This window comes from Solenopsis invicta, chromosome 13, assembly GCF_016802725.1.
Source record: "Solenopsis invicta isolate M01_SB chromosome 13, UNIL_Sinv_3.0, whole genome shotgun sequence".
NCBI lineage: Eukaryota > Metazoa > Arthropoda > Insecta > Hymenoptera > Formicidae > Solenopsis > Solenopsis invicta.
The window spans coordinates 14,807,230-14,835,174 of record NC_052676.1 but is presented as its reverse complement, the minus strand read 5'-3'; the positions used below and the strand labels follow the sequence as shown (position 1 = coordinate 14,835,174).

Sequence of the window (27,945 nt, the reverse complement as noted above, 5' to 3'; positions counted from 1 at the left end):
AAAATAATGTTGGTGCAAAACCTAAATCAATTAAACGTGCAATTTCTCGTAGGGTAAAAACCTGGCTCAACCATTACGATTCACATTATATTTGTATATATTAGGGTGATCCAAAAAAACCGACTATTTTTTTTCTTCATGTGCGTCACCAAAATTGAAAATATATGTTGCAAAAGTAACCCTCCATTTTTCACAGATTTAAAAAAAAATATTTTATAGAGGTCGCTATAGTCGTTTAAATACAAAAATTGACGTAACATGCGATTTTAATTTTTTTATATCAGATTGAGGCATATCCTATTAAGTTGATCATTGAGATATTATTGGCAAATGTCAAATAAATGAGTTTGAATTTTTGTAATTAAAAATAGTGTCAGGAAGTCATTTATTTAATCCTTCAAAATTCTAATTTTTACGAAAATAAACATTTAAAGGCTTAAAAAACCTATTTTGACCAGTCGCAATCGAAAATCGTTTGTGGTATCGGTTTCCTTGTGTAATGGAGAACTTATATGATATACAGAAACTTTAACATTTATTGATAGACAGCGCTGCAGTCATAAAATGCTTAAAAAATACAATTTTTCCATAAAAGCTTGGTGTCCTCTCACAACAATTGACTTTGAAAATTTTCTCGGTCTTTCGATTCTAATCATACGACCATATTTGGAAAGGCAAGTTGAAAAATTAATGGACCAAAAATTGGAGTGTGCAACAATGATCTACAGATCATTTGTTGCACACTCCAATTTTTGGTCAAATGTCTCGTGATAGATATATTTAAATTCTGCGTTATTTACATTTTCACAATAACGAAGATGACTCAGAAATCGTAGATTATCCTTTAGTGAAAATGAAGCCAATAATAGATTGCCTACAAAGTAAATTCTCGGCAGCTCTTATTCCAGGCAAAAATCTGTGCATAGATAAAAGACTGTTATTATAGAAAGGTAGGCTTGCTATATTCAAGTAATATATTCCCTTGAAGAGAAATCGTTTTGACATCAAGTTTTTTGAGTTAGTAGACTGCGAGACTGGATTCATATTGGGATTCATTTGGGATTGTTTACACGCGTGCAGATATTGATTATCAAAAGTTTGGTTTGGGTGTTACTGATGATATTGTTGCTCACTTCTTACAACCTTATTTTTATAAGGGTCATGTTGTGTATGTAGACAATTGGTATACATCTCCTACTTTGGCAGAATTTTTTCATGATCGTGATACAGAAACATGTGGGACGGTAAAAGCAAATAGAAAGAGAATGCCAAAGCTAGAAAACAAAGTGCAAGATGAAGTACAAGTCGTTCATAATGATGTGTGGATGGCAATGAAATGGCAAGATAAACGTAGTGTTCACATGCTTACAAGTGTGCATAAACTTGAATTCTGTGCAAATGGAAAAAGGAATCATCGAACAAATGAAGACATTATGAAGCTAACGTGTGTCCACGAATACAATCAAAATGGGCGGTGTAGATAATGTAGATAAACAATTATCTATAATAGAAACAGTGAGGAAATCAATGAAGTGGTATTGCAAGCTATTTTTTTACCTTATTGATCTATGTCTATCTAATGCTCATGCTTTATATAAATTGAGAAATGAAAGATATACAACCGTTAGAAGTTGTTAGATCATTATTAAAACTTGATGCTACTGAAAGCATCTCTCGCAACGATAATTCTCCTACTCCATTAGTTGGTTGTCATTTCCCGAGGCATGGTACAAATCGAAGGTGTCACTTGTATTCTTTGCGTAAGATTACACGTCGAACGATGTATATATGCCCCAGTTGTGATACTTCTCTATGCGCAGCACCATGTTTTGAAGAGTATCACACACAAGCGACATTATTATGAAGTCAAGTATTCTGAGGTGAGAGGCAAGGGGACTCACGAAAATCAAGCACCCCAACGTGAGGAGGCAAGAGGACTCACAAAAATCAAACATCTCAATGTGAGAGGCAAGGGGACTCACGAAAATTAAGCACCCCAAAGGGATCACATTTTTGCCACATCCACGTTGTTGATCCTGGATCACACTAAGAGCGAAAGTCAGAGTATTTCTTTTATAGAATATGGAGCTACTATATAATTTTTTATGTAATTTTTATATAAGTTTTTTGAAAAAACTATTTTAGGAAGCCATTGTCCACCTATTTAGAGGTTTTTTGAAAAAGTCATTATTTGGACAATGGACGAGTAAAAGTGAGTAAAAGGGCTTGAAAATGACGTACGATTATTCAGCAGCTTTAACAGTGACACTTTGGGCAGTAAGCATGTTTACTGGCAAACGCTTGTTCTATAATAACTGGTGTCCTTGAAATATTCTTGAGGGTGACATTTGCGACACATATAACTTTTTTGTACTCAGCGCATCTAAAAACGTGGGTATACCAACCTTGAGGCCAAAATAATAGCAAAAAAATTTGACCTTGAAATAGCGATTTTTAAGGTCAAGGATGCCACCAGGATTTTTTTCGTATTTAGCGCATCAAATTACAAAGGAAAATACTCTCAAACCTTCGCCAATTTTTTTTACATTGGACTTTACCTTGCGGACGGGGCTGGTCGGTATATCGGCCGATATACCAGCAGTCAGGTTGGGGACTCCACATAAGATATTAATTGAATTTATTTATAAATTTTACGTCTAATAAAAGGTCGATTTTAATTAACATTTCCCCGCCGTTAAAAAATTAACTTTAGACAAAGTAACAAACGCGAACGGACCTGTTTGAACATGTTTTGTCTAGTTTTTTTTACATAAGATTACTCACAAAAAAGTTTCACCCACACACTATATGGGTCGCACTGACCCTAACAAAACTTTGTTACCGTGTTCGAATTCTAGTTGACCAAAAGAGTTGATCAATCATCTCAACCAAAAGAGGAGATTTCAAACTTTTTTTACGTCCTGGCCCGAACCTTCTATTTCATTCCGTCTTCACAACAAGCGTTCGAATCTACATATGGGGTCTCTCAGACCCACTTATGTATTTAAAGGTTAAACGACTACAGCCAGGGGCGACGTCTTGTCGGCTCGCCATGTGTGGAGTTGGATAACTTGATCGGGAGGGGGAGGGGGAAATTTTTAGAATTTATTTAATTTTTATATTAAAATCTCTTTATCATAAGAAATTATACACAATAATGAGCAACGAAATTGTAAATATTTTATAAATATTTATAGTTTAACTTGAAACATACTTAAACTGATGAAACAAATCCCACACATCCATACAGATCCCACAAAAGTCGTCGTCCATGTCTACAGCGATTCCTAAAATATTTTTTTAAAATCTGTAAAAAATGGGGGGTTACTTTTGCAACATATATTTTCGATTTCCGGTGAAGCACATGAAGAAAAAAATAGTCGATTTTTTGGACCACCCTTTTATACATACTTACATATATACATATACATATACACACACATACATACATATACACACGCGCGCGCGCACGCACACACACATTCACACACGCGCGCGCGCGCGCGCACACGCACACCTGCACACACCCACACACACGCGCACGCACGCGCGCGCACACACACACACACACACACACACACACACACACACACACAGGGTGTTCATTAATGATTGTACCCACTTTTTACCATAGGAGCCTGATTTGCCGACGGATATGTATTTCTAACATATTATTATATTAGAAATAACAAATGCGTGCTCCTGTGGTAAAACGTGGAGAAAACTATTAATGAACACCCTGTGTGTATGTATATGTGTGTGTGTGTGTGTGTGTGTGTGTGTGCGTGCGTGCGTGCGTGCGTGCGTGCGTGCGTGCGTGCGTGCGTGCGTGCGTGCGTGCGTGCGTGCGTGCGTGCGTGCGTGCGTGCGTGCGTGCGTGCGTGCGTGCGTGCGTGCGTGCGTGCGTGCGTGCGTGCGTGCGTGCGTGCGTGCGTGCGTGCGTGCGTGCGTGCGTGCGTGCGTGCGTGCGTGCGTGCGTGCGTGCGTGCGTGCGTGTGCGTGCGTGCGTGCGTGCGTGCGTGCGTGCGTGCGTGCGTGCGTGCGTGCGTGCGTGCGTGCGTGCGTGCTGCGTGCGTGCGTGCGTGCGTGCGTGCGTGCGTGCTGCGTGCGTGCGTGCGTGCGTGCGTGCGTGCGTGCGTGCGTGCGTGCGTGCGTGCGTGCGTGCGTGCGTGCGTGCGTGCGTGCGTGCGTGCGTGCGTGCGTGCGTGCGTGCGTGCGTGCGTGCGTGCGTGCGTGCGTGCGTGCGTGCGTGCGTGCGTGCGTGCGTGCGTGCGTGCGTGCGTGCGTGCGTGCGTGCGTGCGTGCGTGCGTGCGTGCGTGCGTGCGTGCGTGCGTGCGTGCGCGTGCGTGCGTGCGTGCGTGCGTGCGTGCGTGCGTGCGTGCGTGCGTGCGTGCGTGCGTGCGTGCGTGCGTGCGTGCGTGCGTGCGTGCGTGCGTGCGTGCGTGCGTGCGTGCGTGCGTGCGTGCGTGCGTGCGTGCGTGCGTGTATATATATATATATATACAGGGTGATTCAGAACGACCCATGTGTCCTTGTAAAGACGTGTTCTTGAATAGATTCTGAGATGATTTTTCCTGTACGAAAATTTTGTCCGACGCTTACTTTTTAAATAATAAGAGGATAAAGTTAGCGAATCACGGGCCGTGTACACATAGTAGACAAAGGCGGCGCAACTCACCGTCCGATACGGGTAAGCGCCCGCGTCGGATGGTGAGTTGCGCCGCCTTTGTCTACCATGTGTACACGGCCCGTGATTCGCTAACTTTATCTTTTTATTATTCAAAAAGTAAGCGTCGGACAAAATTTTCGTACAGGAAAAATCGTCTCAGAATCTATTCAAGAACACGTCTTTACAAGGACACATGGGTCGTTCTGAATCACCCTGTATATATATATATATATATATATATATATATATATATATATACATACATATATATATATATACATATATATATATATATATATATATATGTACATATACCAGGTGTATGCATAAGTTTTTTCCGGTTTTTTGGTAAAAAAAAACACGTAATTTTCAAGGGAAATTAATTTTTTTTTATTCAAAATATTGACCTTCGGCTTCTACACATTTCGCCCATTTTTGAGGTAATTTATGAATACCATGCCAGAAAAACTGCTTGTCTTTTGCGGCAAACCATTTGTCGAGCCATTTTCCAACTTCCTCGAAATTGCTGAAGTGCTGCTCTGCGAGCGCGTGCCCCATTGATGCGAAGAGGTGATAGTCAGATGGCCCCAGGTCTGGAGAGTACGGCGGGTGCGGAAGGATGTCCCATCCAAGAGATTTTAAGGTGTCTTTCACTGGTTTTGCGTGTGAGACGGCGCATTGTGTAACAAAATCACTTTGCCATGTCTTCTGGCCCATTCCGGTCGTCTTTCGATTAATGCGTGGTTTACGTTAATCATTTGTTGGCGATAGCGTTGTGTATTAACGGTTTCGCCGGGCTTCAAGAGTTCATAATACACAATTCCACCAGATACAAAGCATGGTCTTTTTGCCGAAGCGATTTGGCCTTGGTGTTGATGGACCAGCTTCGCCAGATAAAAGCCACGATTTTTTCCGCTTCGAGTTTTCAAAATAAATCCATTTTTCGTCACCCGTCACAATTCGATACAAAAATGATTTCCTTTCGTGGCGTTGAAGCAGCATTTCACAAGTGACTTTGCGATTTTCCATTTGACGTTCATTCAAATTGTGGGACCCATTTACCGAGTTTATTGATCTTTCCCATTGCTCGTAAACGTCTGCTAATTATTTCTTGTGATACATGTAATGCTTCTGCTAATTGCCGTTGAGTTTGAGTTGGGTCATCATCCAATAATTCCTGCAATTGCTCGTCTTCGCATTTTTGTGGTCTACCAGAGCGCTCACTGTCTTTCACATTGAAATCACCACTTTTAAATTGTCGAAACCATGTCTCACCTGTTCTAATCGATGGAGCGTGTTCACCATATATTTCTACCAGCAAACGATGACTTTCAACAACCTTTTTCTTTTGATTAAATAGAAAAAGCAATGCGTGCCGCAAATGTTGTTTTTCAGGCACAAAACTCTACATGATCACTGAACAATAAAACAAAGACGCTAGTTTTTGGCGGACTCAACTTGTGTGTGTTTGTAGTTCTATGTCAGACAAACAAAATGACGTATGTGTCAAATTAACGCTGCGTACTTTTTGCTGGCGCCATCTCTTAGTAAAACCGGAAAAAACTTATGCATACACCTGGTATACATATACTTAAACTTTCAAAATATTTTATTCAATAGAAGTAAATAGAAGATAAATATATTTTGTTAAAAACGAATGAAGATACTGTACATTAAGATAACGTAATTGAAATTTCCTTATTAAAATTTACATTTTTTTTTCTTTGTTTTGTAGCATACAAAAACCTTTACAAAAAAAAGAACTCACAAGTTTAAAAATATTAAATATAAAAAATAATGAACAAACTGCAAGCAGATGATTGCTTTTTTGTTATAGTATAGAAGAGTACAATCTGCGGAAACATTGCCTCAAGGAAAAAGTAATACTAATAGAAATAATAAAACCAAAGTAGGTCTAAGCTCAGAGCAACAACGAATAGTAGCATCTGCAAAAGCGCAATTCGAAAGAAGAGGCGGATTTGTCAGAATATTTCCAAGTCCGAAATCTTGGGAACTTTATTCGCAATATTTAGGCAAGTATAATTTTTTTCATTAGTAAATGTAATTTTTACAGCACAGAGTACAATCTTACTGTGACATTGCTGAATGTTCTGTGATGTATAGAAAGTATAGGCAGGGAAGTATCAAGGCATTTTTCGAAACCAGTTACAAAATATGTCTAACAATTGATTTATCCACTCTGTCTTAGATCCAGTTACAGGTGCACCAATGATACCGGATCCGCTTGGTCCAAGAAGATTATCACAATGTAATCATACTAATTACAATTTGATGTTGCACGAACAATTATTTCCCGCAGCCAATCGCGTTACTGGCTTCAATTTTCCAGAAGTGACATTAGATAGATTGTCTAGGTATTTTGTTTGATGATAATTACAGTTCGCCATATTTTTACGTGTATTTATCATGAAATTACTACTCTTATACAAACAATTAAATTGATAACTTTTTAGTATAATGTATTCACCTCTGATAATCTTGATTATGTATTACGATCATAATTATGAATAATGTTAAAATCATTGGAATACCTTATATTTTTGTATTTCTTCAAATTTTTCAAGATTATATAAGTCACGATTAATAGTTAATCTTAAAAAAAATACCAAAAGAATTAGTGTGGATAAAAATAATGATAAATAAAACAAAGATTGAATATGGACCTTGGCAAACATTTTTCTCACAATACTTTTAAGAATTTTTAATATTTTAAATTTAAATTTATATGAAGATTTCTCTGAAAAAACATTAAATTTTTACAAATTTTATAAAATTTCTTTAGAATTTAGAAAATGAAAAATTTTAGAATATATTAAAATTAACTTATTAAACATCAGATTAGCAGATCTAAAATTAACTTGTAAGAATTTTAAATAAGATATAGACTTTTTTATATCTTTCTATATTTTTTAATATTTGTAAAATTTCTTTAAAAATTATAGAATAAAAAATCTTAGGAATATATTAAAATTCATATGTATAAAAATTTCTATAAAAGATTTTTTTAATATCATTTTATATATGCTTTGAAAGAAGTTTATCTTCTGTTGGAAACAACCGTACGTGGCACCGATTGATGGACGCAGTAAAATTTTATTTGTTATAATTAAAAATTTAATGTAAAAGGCGTAGCTTTGTAAGATTTCTCAATTTAAATTTTAATAAAATAATGAGTGATGTTCTGAAAATGAGTTAGTATTTTTAAAAAGTGTTCCAATTTGTGCGAAAAATTGAGAAATTAAAAAAAAATTTTTTATAGAACTAAAAAGTTAGTAAAGAATTTTGAGAAAAAATGTTTACCAGAGGGTACTATAAAAGTAGATCGTAATATACATTACTATAACTTTGTTAATATAATTGTAGTCTCTTGCTTGAAATTAATATTTTATTATTTTATTATAGATATGAAAGATATGAAAGAGCATTGGTAAAAGGTCACAAGCAAAGTTTGGACAGAGGTAGTAATAAAGAAAATTTAGATGTAGATATGCATAAATATAAAAGTCAAATAATACAATCAATGCAAGAAGGCAATAAACTTAGGTTTGTTATTAAAAATTCATATAAGAAATATCAATTATTTTTTAAAATCATATATGGCCTATCTGTATCCTATATGGCCTATCCAAGGCCTCTTTGCGATTTTTTTTGTGAATTTTTTGCTGACAATAAGTTTAAAATTAAAAACTGATGTCCAGATTCAAAGTAGGAAACATTTCTAAATATTAATTTAAATGCGACAATTTCAAATATTTACATGGATGTAGTAAAGATTTTTAGAAAAAGTGTCATTTATGTCGTATTGAGTACATATATGTGCTCAAGCCTAATTATGTTTCCCTCTTTTTACGACCGACTGCTGCCAACCTTCGGTTGGCAAAAAACGAAGGAAGTATGCGTTTCACCGATGACACACCTTTGTTACTTTAGTTCTCAGTAACTACAGTATGATATAATATGATAGCACATGAACTTCTTATTAAACAAATTTGATTTAAAGCGTATAATTATTCACAAAAGTGTTAGAAAAATGGATAATAAAGTAATTCAATATTATATTTACAATTTTATAAGTTTATTAACATATTGTCATGTTTATTGACATATTAACATATACAAGAACTATTTTTGTTAATCCATTAAGTAAATAATTGACTTATCCTAACTTTTTTTTATCTAAAATCATGACTTAGTTCGAAGTTTAGTAGGTAGATTAAAATTTATGATCTGATGTAATAGAAGTACCGAAAAAACAATCAATGTGAGTGTATTTATTATTGATCTAGCCATATTAGTTCTACCTTATAGTTTTCTTTTTTTTTATAAGCAGAATTTTAAGATGAAAATATAAATTAAATACAGCGTTGTAAAGTATAAATATATGTAGAACTACACTAATATGAACTACAGAGTTTAATAACTATCACTTAATAATTACAGAAAATAGTAACTTTCTCACGAAATATTAAATCATGAGAAATATAATTGAGAAAATTCAACTTTTGACCTCACAATCAGCAACAAAATACACACACTGAGCAGTCAACTGTTGCAATGTCATGTTGACAGTCTGTACGACATACTAGCATTATATGTTTAATTCATCTTGTAACTATTTAAAAACAACAAATAGACCATATTAGATACTAGGCCATATAGAGTACACTTACTTTATATTAATTTTGTAAATTAATTCATCTGTTTAAAAATTTTTTTGTCTTAAGCTTTTGTTTACAAAATGTTAAATTATATAAACGATATTTCAGTTCTAGTGAAGCGAGGAAAGCTTTCGGTTTATATCTAACATACATATTACGAAAAATATCACAGCCTAATGCAGATCCGAGATGTTGTGATCTTGTTATGAAATTTCTTCAACATTCATCCTGCAGTTTAAGAACACCATTTTTATTTACGGTACATATACGTGATACAGCTTATATTATAAGTGATATAATTATAGTTCAATTTTTTTAAAATTTTGTTTAAAATTTTTAAATCTTAACATTTTTTAAATATTTTGTTAGATACTAAACAAATTTATTTATTTTTTAATTGTTTAGACTTTAATGGCCTTAAATATAAATTATTTAAACTTTAACGGCCTTAAATCTAAATTATAAATTTAATTGATTTGTTAAATTGATTACAAGATCAATTGATACTATTACTATCGAAGTGTTACACTACCTCCGAGAAAGTGTATTAATTTTATTTTAGAAGCAAGACAAACACTAATTGAATTATTTATTTGAATTAATAATTTTATTTACAGTTACCATGCAGTAAGTTAAGCGATAAAGACCGAGCTGCCATTATCGCCAAACAACTTTCCGATTTTTTGCATCTGTACAATAGAGAAACGGATCTTTACGAAGATACTGTAGATCGGCCTCGTACTATTCCTAATAAACTCTTCCAAAAGTTTTTAGCTGCAGCAAGGTATACACGTATGTTGAATAGTTTTTAAAGCACAGTCCCGTTTTTTGATCTATTTTGGAATTATATAAAAAAAGAACTCATTTTTAGTATTTTATTAATCCTATTGATGGAGTTTTTTAACAAAGTAATTTATGTTTATTTTCTAAAGGTTTTTTTGAAGTTGGTTTTGATCTTTAAAATTCAAACTGGTAAATTCATTGTGACGGATCAAATTAAAAAAAAAGATAATTTGATTATTATGAAACTCGGTTTCAAATGAGAATTGTTGAATTTAAAAATTGAAAAATTTAAATTAATATTAAAAGGTTAGTTTCTAAGGAGCAACTTGAGGATTTCGTCTCTAATTTCGATTAACTGAAAAATCAGTCAATTAAAGATCTTTGCCCATTTTGGGTCATTTATGTGTAATTATCAATCATATAAAATTTCATAGATAGTAATGATAGCATTTAAGAAAAAATAGAAAATTTAGATCCGCAAATCTCTACCGAAAATAGTTCTAATGATATTATTTTCTTCATTCGATGGCTCATCATCAGAGCTATCCAATACAACATACATTCATGTAGTGTCAGATGCGATAGTGTCTCGCACCATGAAGTAAAAATAAGAAGATTCAACTACTTATGTGAACCTGGCACCCGACTTTAAGAAAAAAATTTTTTTAAATATGCATTTAATTAACCCTTAAACACACCGATCCTGTAAAATACGGAAACACATTTTTGGGTCTGGGAGACTTTTTCAACTTTGAGAAGCTATAACTTTGATTATAATCAATATTTTTTTACGATTTTTTTTTAAAACCAAAGTTCAAAATCTCAGGAGTGTGACTGCACAATCGATATTGCCGAAAAATAATTTATTGTGAAGTTATAAAAGAAAAACCATTAAGCAAAAATGAGAAATTGATAAAAAATCCACTTTTCCTTCAAAAAATCATATCTTCGCAACAAAAAACTTTTAAGGACTTTCAAATAAAGCGTTTTAAAACTCAAGATTCACATTTTCAAAATAAAATTTGGCTAAATCATTCCTTTCCAAAAGTATAATTATGTAACATGGAGAATATGAGGTATTTTTGGTCATCTAAAAATCCACTTGAAAAAAAAATTATTTCTTTGCAACAAAAAATTGTGAAGAGTTTTACAATACGGCGTTTTAAAGCTAAAGATTCATATTTTCAAAAAAAAAATTATATCATTGTTATTTCTATTAAAAAATGTACTTATTTAACAAGGCAAATATGAGGTATTTTTTATTAAATTGTGTCTAAAATTGAAAATTGATGTGTTTCATGATATATTTCGGAAAAACTCCCTTTTCTACAGCATTTTATAGTATTCCAACTTTAGACAGAGTATATGCGACTAACATCCGCAAACCGACCTGTTCGAACGTATTTTGTCCAGCTTTTTATGTAAAATACTCACAAAAAAAGTTTCATTTTCACACTATATGGGTCGCATCGACTCTAACAAAACTTTGCTGCCGTGCCGTTCGAATTCTAGTTGACCATAAAAGTTGATCAACCATATCAATCGAAAGAGGAGATTTCAAACTTTTTTTACGTCTTGGTCCGAACCTCTCATTCCGTCTTCACATAGCAAGCGTTCAAAACTTCATATGGGGTCTCTCAGACCCACTTACGTGTTTAAGGGTTAAAATACTACTTTCAATTTACACAAAAATATAAAAAAAATTTATAATAAAAAAACATAAATAAAAACACAAATTTAAAAAAATTAAAAAAAATAACAAAAATAACAATAAAAAAATAAATATGATAATATGCACGAACTACAAAACTCGATGCAACTTCCTCATGTAACACATTTAAATATCAGTACTATCAACATAATGAAATGTTTCTTTAAACTTTGGTACAATCACCCCCTTGAAAGCACAAACGAAACGAGTGGTGGTACAATCAGGTATAAACGATTCCGAAACAGCATCCGCTTGCGGATTTCGATGATCTTGAAAAATGGCGAAGTTTGCTTTTATCCCTATTTTGAAATTGTGGTACAATCATCCCCTTAAAAGTACAAACGAAACGCGCGGTGGTACAATCGGGTATAAACGATTTCGAAACCGCATCCGCTTGCGTATTTTGAATATCTTGAAAAATGGCGAAGTTTGCTCTTACCCCTATTTTGAAATTGTGGTACAATCACCCTCTTAGGGGTAGAAACAAAACGCGCAGTGGTACAATCGGATAAAAAACGATTCTGAAATAGCCCCCGCTTGCAGATTTCAAATATCATAATGTGGGGTGTTAACATTTTTTGAACCCTCTATATTTTTCAACCCCTTGAGGTACAAACGAAAAGAAAAGTGGTACAAACGGGTACAATCCAAGCTTAATTAAATGCATATTTAAAAAAATTTTTTTTAAAGTTGGGTGCCAGGTTCACATAGGTTCTTTTGTCTCTGAATTTTATAAATCTATATTAAAATAAATAGGTTTGTTCGCGTTGCTTGAAATCTTTAAAAATTCTTGCACTTAAAATAAAATAAATATATATTCAAGCAAATAAGAAAAATATATAGGAGAGATATATAGGAGAGGGAGACAACAAAGATATTGAGTGCGACAAAAAAGATATTGAGTGCAAGCAACGTGAACAAACCGATGTATATTTACCTTAACCTATCTTAATCATATAACGAGCCCATCACGCATCCATTTTTCGGTACACCGGTTACAGCGCTGACTTTAGTCGCGCATGCGCGAAAACCTGGGCCCGTCTAATAACATGTTTGTGACTTCCGTCCGTCAGCTTGTTTTAAATCAATTGTCACCATTTTAACAATCAACACGATCCAACTTGACCAACCTTACTTTTAATAAAGTGCACCTGTGATTTTATGCATTTATATCATAAAATGGCATGTTGATATGTCGAAGTCATATAAATACATGAAATATATTTTAAAAAAAAACAACACAAATATACATATATACAGTATGAGCATTTATTATCATATTGTACAAGACACTGGTAAGGCTTCAAATAAATATTTACAATAACAACCATCATGCATTAATGATCATTGTTAGAGATGGGTATCTGACTTTTTTTGAAAATCTTCAACATTTTAATTATATAAAAATTCAGATTGCTTCGAATAAATAACGGAAACTGCCATAAACTGCTTCGATTGTAAAATATCTGAACTTTTTTAAATTGCTTTATATTTATATATTGTCACGTATTTTTATCCCACGCCGGACAGCAGCAGCGGAATACGCGATCAAACACCGGAATTACGCGCGAGACACGCGTGAGCGACGATATAACCAATAGATACCACCAATCGCGAATTTGGGCGCCAGACGCGATTATACCGGTCGCGTCGCCGGGTACACTATTTAACGCTAGACGCGGATGCACACCACGCGATAGCTTCTCAGAACGAAACACGAAATCGTCGCTCGCACGCGGCCAGCTAGCTCCTATAACCGATAGAGGGGCGGGGTAGCGGAGACAGGGACGAAGCGGCTCTCTTACTGGAGGAGACGGGTAGGCGAGAAATCAAGCAAGATCAGGCCGATATAACAGACAGAAATAACATGTATTGTAGCATATGACAGAGACAGAGTAGAGCCAAACGCGAAGGAATTTTCAGTCGAAGCAAGCAAAGAACGGAAAAGATGAAGAGAGTTGACGAAAACGAATAAGCGGAACGCGAAAATTTTCTTAAATACTACAATGCTTACGCTAGCGGCGCGAACAACGGCGGTTGGTCCCACGCGGAACGAGACAGCCAATCACGCGCGCTCGGAACAGCGCGGCGAGAACACACTCGTCGAACTTTCGCTAACGGACAGTAATTAACTCAACAGCAATACAACCAAAGATACCCGGTGACGGCAATGCCGTCGTCGCGGTCACGATGCACAATTCTCTCGAAGACGCGCGACATGACAACGCACCGATAACGCGGGCGGTCGAGTGATCACGGCCGTAACACGACTCGCGCACGTGCGCGAGGGCTTTGCGGCTTCCCGGGAAGCCGGTCGTCCGCGAGCTTCTACGGCGGGACAGCCAACGTACACGCGGCAGCCGACAGCTGGGTGCCTCGACAAGGTCTCACGCTTGAGGTGGAGAGCCGACCAAACACTAAAAAGGTGCGTTCTATCGCCACGCGGCGGACGCACTTACACACTAACCCAATGGCTCCACCTCAGAGCGCGAGCCGGTCGACACCGACAGCTCGTGGCTTTACACGAAGGTTAGAGGGTCACCTCGACTTCCGCACGGTCCTCCTCCGGGTCCTCGGGTGTCCTCTCGCTCCGACGACGCTCGCCAAGGCCGGGCACTCTCGCCGATATCGATCCTTCCGATAGCTCGCACTCGCTCGCTCGCCAACGCAACGTGTACGCCGAACGCCGGGTCGCACGCAAAAGCCGAGAAGATCGCGTTCGATGCGCGATCGATGAGCGCTACCCCTCCCACAGGGTGCGCGATATCCTTGCGCCTAGCGGCGCGGCCTATCAGCGGCCGCCCTTATCTAGCCGTGACGTCACGGCAGCGCAGTGTCGGGTCTCCGCAGGTGTCGTGCGGTCCCCGTCGGCATCCGATATCCTCGACGCTCTCGTCGTCCTCGCGGACGACAACAGCAGAGATTTCCCGCGACGATTCTTCGCCGCTACCCTTCTCGACGGACAGCCGGCATTCGACGGCCCTTGTCCTGGCCGTTCGTCCGCCCTGGCCTGTCCCTCGGCTGCGCCAATTGCGAACCTCTTTTGCGTGGCGCATATCTGTCACCACGTCGAGTCTCGTCCTTCTCTCCGCCGTCGGTTTTCCGTGCGCCGGCCCTGGACGATCGCCTTCTCCTTGTCCTGCTGCTGCCCATCCTCCTCGCTGCTGCTGGTCCTTAGGCGACGTTTGTCGAGGTGCCCGCGGATACATGAAATAAGCCGCGAATAAATAAATGAAATCAATACGCGCCGCAGTCCCGCCGGAGATTTCGCTCTCTCGCTGAGTGCCTGACCCGGTCTTACGCGCCTCCTTGCGCTATGCTCAGGCGGAGGACGAAGTGGCGAGGCAGATAAAACTGCCACGTCACAACCCCCCCATGCCAAGCGGGACCGTGCCGGTCCAGATGCCTCTCTGCAGCCCCGAGGAAGGCGCCTCAGAGCGACCGAAACCTTCAGTCTGTCGGCTGCGATATCACAAAAAAAAAATCAGACGGCACAACACCAAAAAAAAAAAATCTTACCGATTCGCAAAGAAAAGAAAATTGTTACCCAACCAAAACGGTCCAGATGACCATACCAAACAACAGAAAAAAATTGTAACTGTTAGGACGCGGCCAGGGAGACATGGTCATCCCCTGGCTATTCGCTCTTTCATCTCGCGGTCCCGCCGCTTCCGGTCCCGGACGATCGGCTCCAACGCGCTCCTAAGTCCAGCGTGCGCTTTCGCATCGGCGATCGGATGGGACATGGGGAACGGAGACGGAGCAGGGCGCATTTACACCAAAACCAAAGACAGTAACGTATACAAAATAGGCGTTTATTAGCGAATACCTCACCAATCGACAAAAAAAACAAAAATAAACAACAAAAATAACGATATCCGTTTGGGTCCGGGCGGCCGATAGCCGCGGCAAGAGAAAGGAAGGGGTCCGACTGGCTTTCCCCCAAACAAAAAAAAACAAAAAGGCGAGTCAAGCGCAAACAAAAGAAAAAAAATATGTGTAACTAGGTAAGCCTAAGCTTCCCCCGACAGCAGAAGACGCGAGAAGACAGGGCAGACGCCGGCGCGTCCATCATCCTAGACATCCAAAGGCTCATGGTAAGGCTTGAGGTCTTTCACGTGGACCTTGCCAACAATCCCACCCGTTAGATCAGCCAACTCGTAGACTACTGGTGAGAGAATTCTTCGAATAATGAACGGGCCATGGAACTTCTTGGCCAGCTTCGCTGAGAAGTGCTGTGCGCCGGCCGATAACACGTGGTACCTCTTGAGTACCTGTTCGCCTATATTAAATGTGACTTCGCGCCTGTGCCGATTATAATACTTAGATTGCCGCTCTTGCGCGGCTTCCAAGTTTTCCGCGACCCACTCCCGTAACGCGCCCATCTTCCCCATATGTTCGCGCCACTCGACGGGGTTCGCTTCCTCTATCTCGACACCGACGTCGTCCTGTTCGCGATGCAAGCCGACCGGTAGCGGTTCTCGGCCGTAATTAAGAAAGGCGGGAGTAGCTTGTAGAGACGTATGGTGTGCGGAATTGTACGCGAATCGAAACTCATTAATGTGGACGTCCCACTCGCGGTGATCCCGCTCTACAAACAGTGATCATCGTCTTTAGGACGCGATTTACTCGCTCCACCGGGTTTGCCTGCGGGTGATAAGGTGGCACCGTCGTATGATATATCCCATACTGCTCCGACATCGCGCGCAAGTCTCTATTCAGGAACTCCGTTCCGTTGTCCGTCAGCAATACACGCGGCGCGCCCCAACGGAAAATCACCATCTCCTCAACCGCCTCTCTAATCCGTCGACCGGTAGCCTTACGAAGTGGACAGCACTCTATCCACTTCGTAAATAAGTCCTGCATTACGAGTAAGTATGCGTGACCGGACTTACTCGTCGGCAACGGTCCCATGATGTCCGCGGCAACCACCGTCCACGGCGACTCTATCACGCGCTGCCCCATCAATCCGGCCGGTACGTCTTGTTCCACCTTTACTCTCTGACATACGCCGCAATGTTTAACGTAATTCGCGATATCCCTTAGCATGCGCGGCCAGTGATATCTCGCGATACGCTGATAGGTCTTCTCGACCCCCAAATGACCGGCATGCGGTGGATCGTGATTTTCCCGAATGACGGCGTTGCGCGATTCCCGAGGCAACACGCGCTTCCATCTATCTCGATCTTCCACGACCCCCGACATCAAGCGCGATTTTCTAAAGTACATTTCGCCGTTAAATATTCGCCATTCTGGGTAACGTCGCGGGTGGCGTGTTATTTCCTTGACCCTCGAGTTATACCACGCGTCATTCGTCACGATAGCGGCGCAAAAGTCGTCATCCTCGCAAAGTCGTGACAGCGCGTCCGGCACGTGGTGCATCGCACCCTTCCTATGCTCGATTACGTAATCATATTCGAGGAGCTCGAGTGCCCACCGTGCCAGACGACCAGTCGGGTTTTTTAAATTGTGTAACCACCGGAGGCTACTATGATCTGTTATAATCGTAAACCGATATCCTTCTAAATAGGGCCGGAACTTTTTGACAGCCCACACGATAGCCAGACATTCCAATTCCGTGGTGGAATATTTTCTTTCCGCGTCCGATAACGCGCGGCTTGCGTAGGCAATTACATGTTCCGCGTCCCCGTTTTTCTGCGCCAATACCGCGCCTAATCCTACTGAACTTGCATCTGTTTGCAGTAAAAATGGTAAATCGAAATCCGGACACGATAGCGTGGGTGGGGTGGTCAAACAGAATTTAATTGACTCAAAAGCTTGCTTTTGAGTCTCCCCCCACACCCAAGAGCGATTCTTCTTCAAAAGACTTGTAAGCGGTTCCATCCGCGTCGCGCACTGCGGTATAAAGCGCCTATACCAGGACGCCATTCCTATGAAACGACGTAATTGTTTAACGTTTCGCGGCGGAGGATACTGAACAATAGCGGCGGTCTTCTCTGGATCGACCGTTAACCCTTCGCTTTGCACGAGAAAACCAAGATACTTTACTTGAGATCGACAGAACTTACTTTTCTCCGGGTTAATCGTGAGCCCCGCGTCTCTAATACGCGCAAATACTTTGCCCAACCACGTAAGATGTTCTTCAAAAGTCCGCGTCACGACAACGATATCGTCGAGATACGCGAAGGCGTGCGGTTCCATCTCCGGACCTATTAAACGATCTAAAAGCCTCTGAAACGTTGCGGGCGCTCCCGTTAGGCCATACGGCATCCGCGTAAATTGAAAAAGTCCCTTACCCGGTACCGTAAACGCGGTGTACTCTTTACTATCTTTCTCTAACGGAATCTGTAAGTAAGCTTGGCTAAGGTCGATGGTCGAAATGTAACCGGCCGGTCGAAGTTTATCCAAAATTGCGTTCATATATGATAAGGGGTACGCGTCTTTCTTCGATACTTCGTTTAACCGGCGAAAATCTAAACAGAAGCGATACGTGTTGTTCGGTTTCTTAATCATGACGATGGGCGTCGACCATGCGCTATTCGAGGGCTCGATAATACCGGACTCAAGCATCGAATCGACCTCCGTATAGATCGCTTCTTGTACCCTAGGCGACACGGGATAATAACGCTGTTTAATGGGCGCGTGCCCGCCGACCTCTATACGGTGTTCCGTCAGCGACGTCACTCCGAGTTTCGCGGGCACCCCCGGTATCTCCGACGCCAAAAATTCCGATAACCGCGCGCTCTCCTCGGCCGATAGCTCTTTCAAGCCGCCTGGCTGCGCTGTATCGGCGCGGACGGTTGGCGTCTCCCCCTCGCTTGAAGAGTGTCCAACGATATCGGTCGCTTCTTCAGGCGCCGAATCTCGCGAGCCCTCCTCTCGATCGGTGTGGTCCCCTTCCGTCCCCCGTTCCGGCACAGAGTCCCCGCGCGCGAGTGCGGCCGAGAGCGAGCTCGTGGTTTCAATCCCCAGGGGATATTGTCGCGTAATATCATCCGCGAATCCCCACGTACTTCCCGCAAAATTAACCACGATACCGAAAGCTGTCAAAAAATCCATCCCTAATATACACGGTAACGCTAACGTTCGTAACGCGTACGCGCTCAAAGTACGCGTGCGATTCTCAATCTCTAGGGGCACTTCTACCTCTCCCCTCACCCGCGTCGTCTGACTGGTCGCAGTCGTCGCGGCGGTCCCTAGCCCGATGAAACCGATATCCCAAAGATTGCACTAACTCAATAGCGGCCGGACCTAAAAACGTACGACTCGACCCGGAATCCAATAGAGCGCGAATCTCATTACCCGATATTTTAACACGAACAAAGGAAAGGCATGATTCCCTTGCCCCGAACGAATTACAAACGAAATCGGCGCGTACCGGTATCACGGCATTATCGGGGGATGCATTGCCAGGAGTCGTGTTTTCCCCCTTCTCCGACTCCCTTAGGCGTTTCCCGCACAATCTGGGCACGTACGCAACGTCACTCCCGCCTTGCCGCACCGATAGCAATGAGTGCGCGGAGTTGATTTGCAGTCACGCGCAAAGTGGCCCGTCTGATCGCAATTCCAGCATTTGCCGGGATTGCTGCGGGGCCCACTTGTAGACGGGGTGGCGGTCGAAGGACCCGCCACGGCGGTGGTCGACGCGGACGCGGTGGTCGCAGCGTCACTGCGAGCCTTGGCTTTCTTCCCCCTCCCCGCGCGCGACGCTCCACCACTTTCATCTAGGCCCGATATCTCTAATGCCGCAAGAGTATCATTCAATTTTCCTCCGCGTCCCCCCTCTTTTGAAGGACGATAAGCTAAATCGGGAAATAATGATCGCTCCGGCGGCGGAGGTGCTCGATTACTTAAGGCTGCCCGACAACAACTTTCCGCTCGCGCCGCCAATAATTCGAGTGAATCTAAGTCGGTGACTGAATCGCGCGGCACCATGGTCTGCAAGCGCGGCAACATGTGGCGGTGTGGGTAACCGATCTTCTCCTCCTCACTCCATGGGGGTGAGAGACGGTCAAAAAGCGCATTCAGACACGTCAGATAGTCCACGACCGTTTCGCGCTCGCCCTGAGTGCGTCGCATTATTTCGTCCCGCAAGGCGAACTGGAAGTCGGGATCCCCGAATCGCGCACGCCACGCCGCCTTGAACGTACCCCACGTTGTCAATTTCGCGCGCTTAGCACGGAACCAATGAAGCGCGACACCCGATAGGAAGAACGGTAGGCATCGCAATATGTCCGCATCGTCGACCGGTATCAACTCGCGGCCCTCCTCAATTCGTAATAAAAAGGTTTCCGCGTCCTCCCCCCGCGCGCCGGAAAACTTTAAATTCCAACGCCGCATGATGTTGTAAGCGGCGACCGCGTCATTTGATCCCGGTGGTCGACATCCCCCGCCTCCCCCGGATGCGTGCACGCTCGCCAACGGCCTCATCGCGGCCTCGAAGGGACTGTCCGGTTGCGGTACCTCCCCCTCGGGGAGATTTAAGTGTCCGAAATCCGGTAGCCCCAGTGCGACATCCGCGCCGACGAACGATTCGCCGACGCGCGTAGTCCGCATGTGGCGCAATAATCTTAACGCGGATTGAGAACCCTCGATTGAGAGCCCCTGCTCCTCAAGCGCGGCAATTAATTGTTCGAGGGTGGCGGTAAAAATCCACTCGTCGTCGTACTTAGTCGAACTCATTTTCAAGCGATGTTGTCCCCCCCGCACGACCGACTGATTTTCACGCGCGCAATTGTACGGCGATATCTCACGAAAACGATAACGATAGCCGAAGCGAAAATAAACGGTCACTCAAAGCGAATTCTTAGATTCAAAATATTCGCGGTACCCGAGCGCGCAAACACGGCACGACACTTCGACAGTACGCCCTCCCCCTAAATTCCTCGGCGTGTTTACTTCTACGCCAAGCACTATAATCGGCACTGAGCAGCAAATTCCACCGTCGCGAAATAATATTCGCAAATATTCACCGATCAAACAAGACGGACTGTTTATGGCCTTGCTCGTCGATATCAAGTCACAAGATCGTAAATAATAATGTCAATCGTGAATTCTCAAAATCGCAACTCACAGCTTGAGAAGCAACATTCACACGCAAGAATCAAGACGATACCAAAAGCGAACAAAAATTAGTTACAAAAGATGGTTAATATGGTCTCGAGAAATTTTGATATTATTCGTCAATGGTTAGCGGTGTCAAACAATTGAAAGCTGAAATTGGCTTGCAATAAGTTATCAAAATTCTAGCGAGAACAGGAAAGTACAAAAAAAACTCAGACAGGACGAACACAACACTTACTCAGGAAAAACAAAAAAAAGTTACTCACACTCAACATAGAATCTCTCGCCGGCCCGAATTTCCTCCGATAACACGCAGAAAAAAAATGTTTTGTTGCTACGCCCGTGTCTCCCGAAGACTGTAGAAAGAAATTTGTACTGGCGGGCCCCACGTTGGGCGCCAAATTTTGTCACGTATTTTTATCCCACGCCGGACAGCAGCGGCGGAATACGCGATCAAACACCGGAATTACGCGCGAGACACGCGTGAGCGACGATATAACCAATAGATACCACCAATCGCGAATTTGGGCGCCAGACGCGATTATACCGGTCGCGTCGCCGGGTACACTATTTAACGCTAGACGCGGATGCACACCACGCGATAGCTTCTCAGAACGAAACACGAAATCGTCGCTCGCACGCGGCCAGCTAGCTCCTCTAACCGATAGAGGGGCGGGGTAGCGGAGACAGGGACGAAGCGGCTCTCTTACTGGAGGAGACGGGTAGGCGAGAAATCAAGCAAGATCAGGCCGATATAACAGACAGAAATAACATGTATTGTAGCATATGACAGAGACAGAGTAGAGCCAAACGCGAAGGAATTTTCAGTCGAAGCAAGCAAAGAACGGAAAAGATGAAGAGAGTTGACGAAAACGAATAAGCGGAACGCGAAAATTTTCTTAAATACTACAATGCTTACGCTAGCGGCGCGAACAACGGCGGTTGGTCCCACGCGGAATGAGACAGCCAATCACGCGCGCTCGGAACAGCGCGGCGAGAACACACTCGTCGAACTTTTGCTAACGGACAGTAATTAACTCAACAGCAATACAACCAAAGATACCCGGTGACGGCAATGCCGTCGTCGCGGTCACGATGCACAATTCTCTCGAAGACGCGCGACACGACAACGCACCGATAACGCGGGCGGTCGAGTGATCACGGCCGTAACACGACTCGCGCACGTGCGCGAGGGCTTTGCGGCTTCCCGGGAAGCCGGTCGTCCGCGAGCTTCTACGGCGGGACAGCCAACGTACACGCGGCAGCCGACAGCTGGGTGCCTCGACAAGGTCTCACGCTTGAGGTGGAGAGCCGACCAAACACTAAAAAGGTGCGTTCTATCGCCACGCGGCGGACGCACTTGCACACTAACCCAATGGCTCCACCTCAGAGCGCGAGCCGGTCGACACCGATAGCTCGTGGCTTTACACGAAGGTTAGAGGGTCACCTCGACTTCCGCACGGTCCTCCTCCGGGTCCTCGGATGTCCTCTCGCTCCGACGACGCTCGCCAAGGCCGGGCACTCTCGCCGATATCGATCCTTCCGATAGCCACCGACGCTCACAGACCGATAGCTCGCACTCGCTCGCTCGCCAACGCAACGTGTACGCCGAACGCCGGGTCGCACGCAAAAGCCGAGAGGATCGCGTTCGATGCGCGATCGATGAGCGCCACCCCTCCCACAGGGTGCGCGATATCCTTGCGCCTAGCGGCGCGGCCTATCAGCGGCCGCCCTTATCTAGCCGTGACGTCACGGCAGCGCAGTGTCGGGTCTCCGCAGGTGTCGTGCGATCCCCGTCGGCATCCGATATCCTCGACGCTCTCGTCGTCCTCGCGGACGACAACAGCAGAGATTTCCCGCGACGATTCTTCGCCGCTACCCTTCTCGACGGACAGCCGGCATTCGACGGCCCTTGTCCTGGCCGTTCGTCCGCCCTGGCCTGTCCCTCGGCTGCGCCAATTGCGAGCCTCTTTTGCGTGGCGCATATCTGTCACCACGTTGAGTCTCGTCCTTCTCTCCGCCGTCGGTTTTCCGTGCGCCGGCCCTGGACGATCGCCTTTTCCTTGTCCTGCTGCTGCCCATCCTCCTCGCTGCTGCTGGTCCTTAGGCGACGTTTGTCGAGGTGCCCGCGGATACATGAAATAAGCCGCGAATAAATAAATGAAATCAATACGCGCCGCAGTCCCGCCGGAGATTTCGCTCTCTCGCTGAGTGCCCGACCCGGTCTTACGCGCCTCCTTGCGCTATGCTCAGGCGGAGGACGAAGTGGCGAGGCAGATAAAACTGCCACGTCACAATATATATATATATATATACCGGGTGTCCCAGACCACCCGTCCCACCCGATTTTTTCGTAAACGCGACATTTTAAAGAAAAATGTTTCAGACAAAAGTTGTAGGGTTTTAAAAGATCTATTTACTGATTTTATCAGTTTGACCTTGGATGGCGTCGCCAAGGTCAGATCAAAATAACATTAACTTTTTTAAATAGGACACCTCATTTTTGGTTCCAGAATCTAATAGCTGGTGTCAAGACCTTTCCAAAACACTATAAGAAAGTTTATTTTTGTTGAGTACTTTCCGAGTTGTGAGGCTTGAAAGTTACGGTGTACTGTTACCTTCAAGCGTCATAACTCGGAAAGTCCTTAACCAAAATAAACTTATTTATAGTGTTTTGGAAAGCTCTCGAAATCGACTACAAGAAAATGCAATGAAAAATATACCTGTTTCAGACCACCCGTCCCACCCTTTTAAAACGTAGGGATGTGCTTGTACAAAAAAAATGGCTCAGACAAAATTTGCATGATTTCGAGGGATCAACCTGATGATGATCTTGAATTCGACCTTGAGATCGATCTTGGGCATAAAGGTATAAGTCAAAGTAACATTTTTAAAATGTAAAAACGAAATAATCGGTGCCGCCTGTAGGTATTAGCGTTACCTAAGGTGTACCACGTGTAGGTAACAAGATCGTACTTACACCTTATCGGGTGCTTTTTTAAGGTGGTTCCCTTCGCCGTCACCTTTGTCGGGGTGCTTTCATAAGGTGGTTCCCCTTGCCGTCACCTTTGTCGGGGTGCTTTTTTAAGGTGGTTCCCCTCGCCGTCACCTTTGTCGGGGTGCTTTCATAAGGTGGTTCCCCTTGCCGTCACCTTTGTCGGGGTGCTTTCATAAGGTGGTTCCCCTTGCCGTCACCTTTGTCGGGGTGCTTTTTTAAGATGGTTCCCCTCGCCGTCACCTTTGTCGGGGTGCTTTCATAAGGTGGTTCCCCTTGCCGTCACCTTTGTGCATACGCATGTTGTTCAGTCTCGATGTTCAAAATGTCCACCACGTGCATTTATACAGGCTGTTACCCTACTTTGGAAATCATCCGTCGCCCGACGAATTTCGTCAGTATCTAGAGAGTGAATGACTTGTCGAATTCTGTTTTTCATATCTTCTGCAGTCGTAGGTCGTTCGCGGTATACAAGGTCTTTTATTCGTCCCCACAAATAATAATCTAAAATTGTAAGGTCCGGTGATCGTGGTGGCCAATTATGTGGACCATGTTTACCTATCCATCGGCCGCGAAATATGCGGTTCAGTTGATGACGAGCAATGACAGACGTGTGGGCGGGACATCCATCCTGTTGAAACCACATATTTAGACGTAATTGGAGTGGAATATCTTCAAGTAAACGTGGAAGTTCGTTTTCGAGTAAATCGGCGTATAAAAAACGGTTTAAATTCTCTTGAAAGAAAAATGGTCCCACGATATGCGTATCAACAATTCCGCACCAAACATTTCCAGATACATTGATGATCCATTTCTCGATACCAATGTGGATTCTCTTGTGCCCAATAACGAAAATTATGTGTGTTTATTTCGCCGTCACTTTTAAAGGTGCACTCATCAGAAAATAAAATACTTCTATGGAAATTAGGTAATTGTTGAGTAATCCAATTACAGAATATCAGTCTTTGTCTATGATCGTTCAATGTCATGGCCTGGTGAAGTGACATTCGATATGGATGGAATGAATTTTCACGAAAAATTCGACTGATCGTGCTTCGACTTATTCCACTATCTCTTGCTCGTCGCTTTAAAGAATCATTCGGGGTTACAAAGGCAGATGCAATTACATCAGGTGCTCTTACTGAACGAACTGATCGATGAATTTGCCTTCCCTTATTATGATCCGGCTGAACAATACCTTTTACAATTATTCGACGTTGTAAGCGACTGAAAACTTTGCGCGAATGTGGTGTATGATCGGGATATTCATTTCGCCACATTATTTCAGCTGCTCGAAAACTTCCAGCTCTACCCAAAACTGACATCATTAACGCAGCTTCTTCGTTCGGGTAAGGCATAACTACAAATTACGCTTACGACCGGGTTGCTTATTAGAAAACGTGAATTGGTGACGAGTTGCGTAATATTATGAATTCTAAGCAATGACTTTTAGGAGTGGTATGTAAGGGTGCTTTTTCGTGAAAATTACTTTATTGCTACAATAATCAACATTAAATGAAGATTAATATTAATAAATCAAGAATAAACGGCATCATAGAGCTGTACCGAATGTTAAAGATCTCGGTAATTAGGTATCTTCAAAACTCTACGCGTAGGACTATAGGTACACGCACCGGCAGAAATGGTGTCTCTCGACGCTAGCGCTCGGCTGCCGCACACACGCGGAGCCGCGCTCGTACGTGTGTCTAGGCTGCGCGGCGACGATCGGGGTGCGGGCGGAAAGTGGTGGGGGGCTTTACGATAGTACATCCTCCTCGCTCGACGCTGGGTCGAGAGAGAAAGCATTATTCGACGTGATACCATGGGCGAAGTCGGTGTCCTCTGCTTATATTTTTCATTGCATTTTCTTGTAGTCGATTTCGAGAGCTTTCCAAAACACTATAAATAAGTTTATTTTGGTTAAGGACTTTCCGAGTTATGACGCTTGAAGGTTACAGTACACCGTAACTTTCAAGCCTCACAACTCGGAAAGTACTCAACAAAAATAAACTTTCTTATAGTGTTTTGGAAAGGTCTTGACACCAGCTATTAGATTCTGGAACCAAAAATGAGGTGTCCTATTTAAAAAAGTTAATGTTATTTTGATCTGACCTTGGCGACGCCATCCAAGGTCAAACTGATAAAATCAGTAAATAGATCTTTTAAAACCCTACAACTTTTGTCTGAAACATTTTTCTTTAAAATGTCGCGTTTACGAAAAAATCGGGTGGGACGGGTGGTCTGGGACACCCGGTATATACAGGGTGTCCGTCCATAAATGTCCGAGCAAATATCTCGTAACTGGTTGAAGTTAGAAGAAAGTTTAATAAGGAAAATTTACATGGTTTTTAGTCGGCTACAAAATGCACGTAAAGAAATTTTTTTTACTCGTCACCTTTTTGAGTTATGAAGGTCAATGTAGGTTTTTTAAATGGGTACCTATAATTTTTTTTGCATATTTACATAGTAGAGGTAATTTTCAATCAAAATTATATTAGGAAAAAAATTGCTACGACGCATCGTTTACGAGATAATCGGCATGCAAAGTATTAAAGTAATAATTTGGATCGAGTATTGTTGAACAAATTTGGAATATTAAATAGGTTGAGAAAGTAAACATTGTTTTTTCATGAAATATTTATTAACAAATTAATTAAGAAATGGTTCGAAATTGTTACCATCATGATCGATACAGCATTCAACGCGTTTTATAATGTTTCTTATTGTTAACTGCAGCATTTCTGTTGTAATACTTTCAACAGCTCTAGTGATTTTATGTCGTAAATCTTCTTCATTTTCAGGAATAGTTGCATAAACAATATCCTTAATATACCCCCAAAGGAAAAAATCGCAAGGTGTCAAGTCCGGAGATCTCGGTGGCCATCGTACAGGACCATTAGTACCCATCCAACAATTAGGAAATCTATTATTTAAAAAGTTAATTACAGCACGTGTATTGTGTGCTGGAGCACCATCTTGTTGAAAAATAATATTTCGAAAAACTGATAATGGAAGATCGCGTAAATAATCTGAGAAAGTTGTTTGCAAGAATTCCAAGTATTTGTCACCATTAAGATGACCATGGAAAAAGAAAGGTCCAATAATTTTTGAATCCGATGATTCCGCACCATACGTTCACCGAAAATCTGCGTTGGAAACCTTTATCTCTTTTCGCATGTGGATTCACATCGGACCAAGTATGCACGTTATGTCGATTTTCCATACCACAATTGGAAAAACAAGATTCATCAGACCATAATATATTATTAAGAAAACCAAAGTCAGTGCGATAATTAACTCGAAGCCAGTGGCAGAACATTAATCGGCGATCTGCATCTCCTTCATGTAAAGCTTGTACTAAATTATCACGAAACGGTTTGAATTTTTTTAGTACAGCGTGTACGTAACTTTTCGATAATTCTAAATTACGTGCTACTGTTCTTATGGATGTACGTCTGTTTTCAATAAAACTTAATAGCACACTTGTCTCTTTTTCTTCATCTGTTTTGATTGTACGTCGTTGTCTTATTAGCGATCCTGTTTGACGCAATTGATCTTCAATTCGTCGAAATGTACGATTATTTGGTATTCTTCGTTCTGGATATTTTTGTTGATAAAGTAATCGTGCTTCATTTTCATTACGCATACTTAAATACCAGATCTCGAGCATATCACACTTTTCCGTAATTGTAAACATTGTTCTCACGCGCTCGTATGTAGACGATTGACTAACAGACTCATACTACCCTGTAATTCATATTACGTGCTATACAAATACTTTATTTACAAATCAAACAGTCGTGTATTTTGAAAAGTTGAAGGTCAGCGATCCTGTTCGATATAACAGACTTCATACGAGCGCGTGAGAACAATGTTTACAATTACGGAAAAGTGTGATATGCTCGAGATGTGGTATTACAACAGAAGTTGGGGGTATATTAAGGATATTGTTTATGCAACTATTCCTGAAAATGAAGAAGATTTACGACATAAAATCACTAGAGCTGTTGAAAGTATTACAACAGAAATGCTGCAGTTAACAATAAGAAACATTATAAAACGCGTTGAATGCTGTATCGATCA

General features: G+C 42.1%; 1 protein-coding gene across 4 annotated transcripts in view; it reads left to right on the top strand.

The window, feature by feature from the left end:
- LOC105206378 (tubulin polyglutamylase TTLL5) overlaps positions 1-27,945 on the top strand; it is a 144,710-nt gene that overhangs the window by 92,958 nt on the left and 23,807 nt on the right. For 3 of the 4 annotated variants that reach the window (XM_039456866.1, XM_039456865.1, XM_039456867.1), the window contains 5 exons: positions 6,508-6,703; positions 6,880-7,045; positions 8,094-8,234; positions 9,458-9,608; positions 9,967-10,133. In XM_039456866.1, the coding sequence (XP_039312800.1) occupies positions 6,508-6,703; positions 6,880-7,045; positions 8,094-8,234; positions 9,458-9,608; positions 9,967-10,133 (821 nt within the window). Of the gene's footprint in view, positions 1-6,507; positions 6,704-6,879; positions 7,046-8,093; positions 8,235-9,457; positions 9,609-9,966; positions 10,142-27,945 lie in introns of all 4 variants that reach the window. The other variant, XM_039456868.1, reaches the window with a different exon arrangement.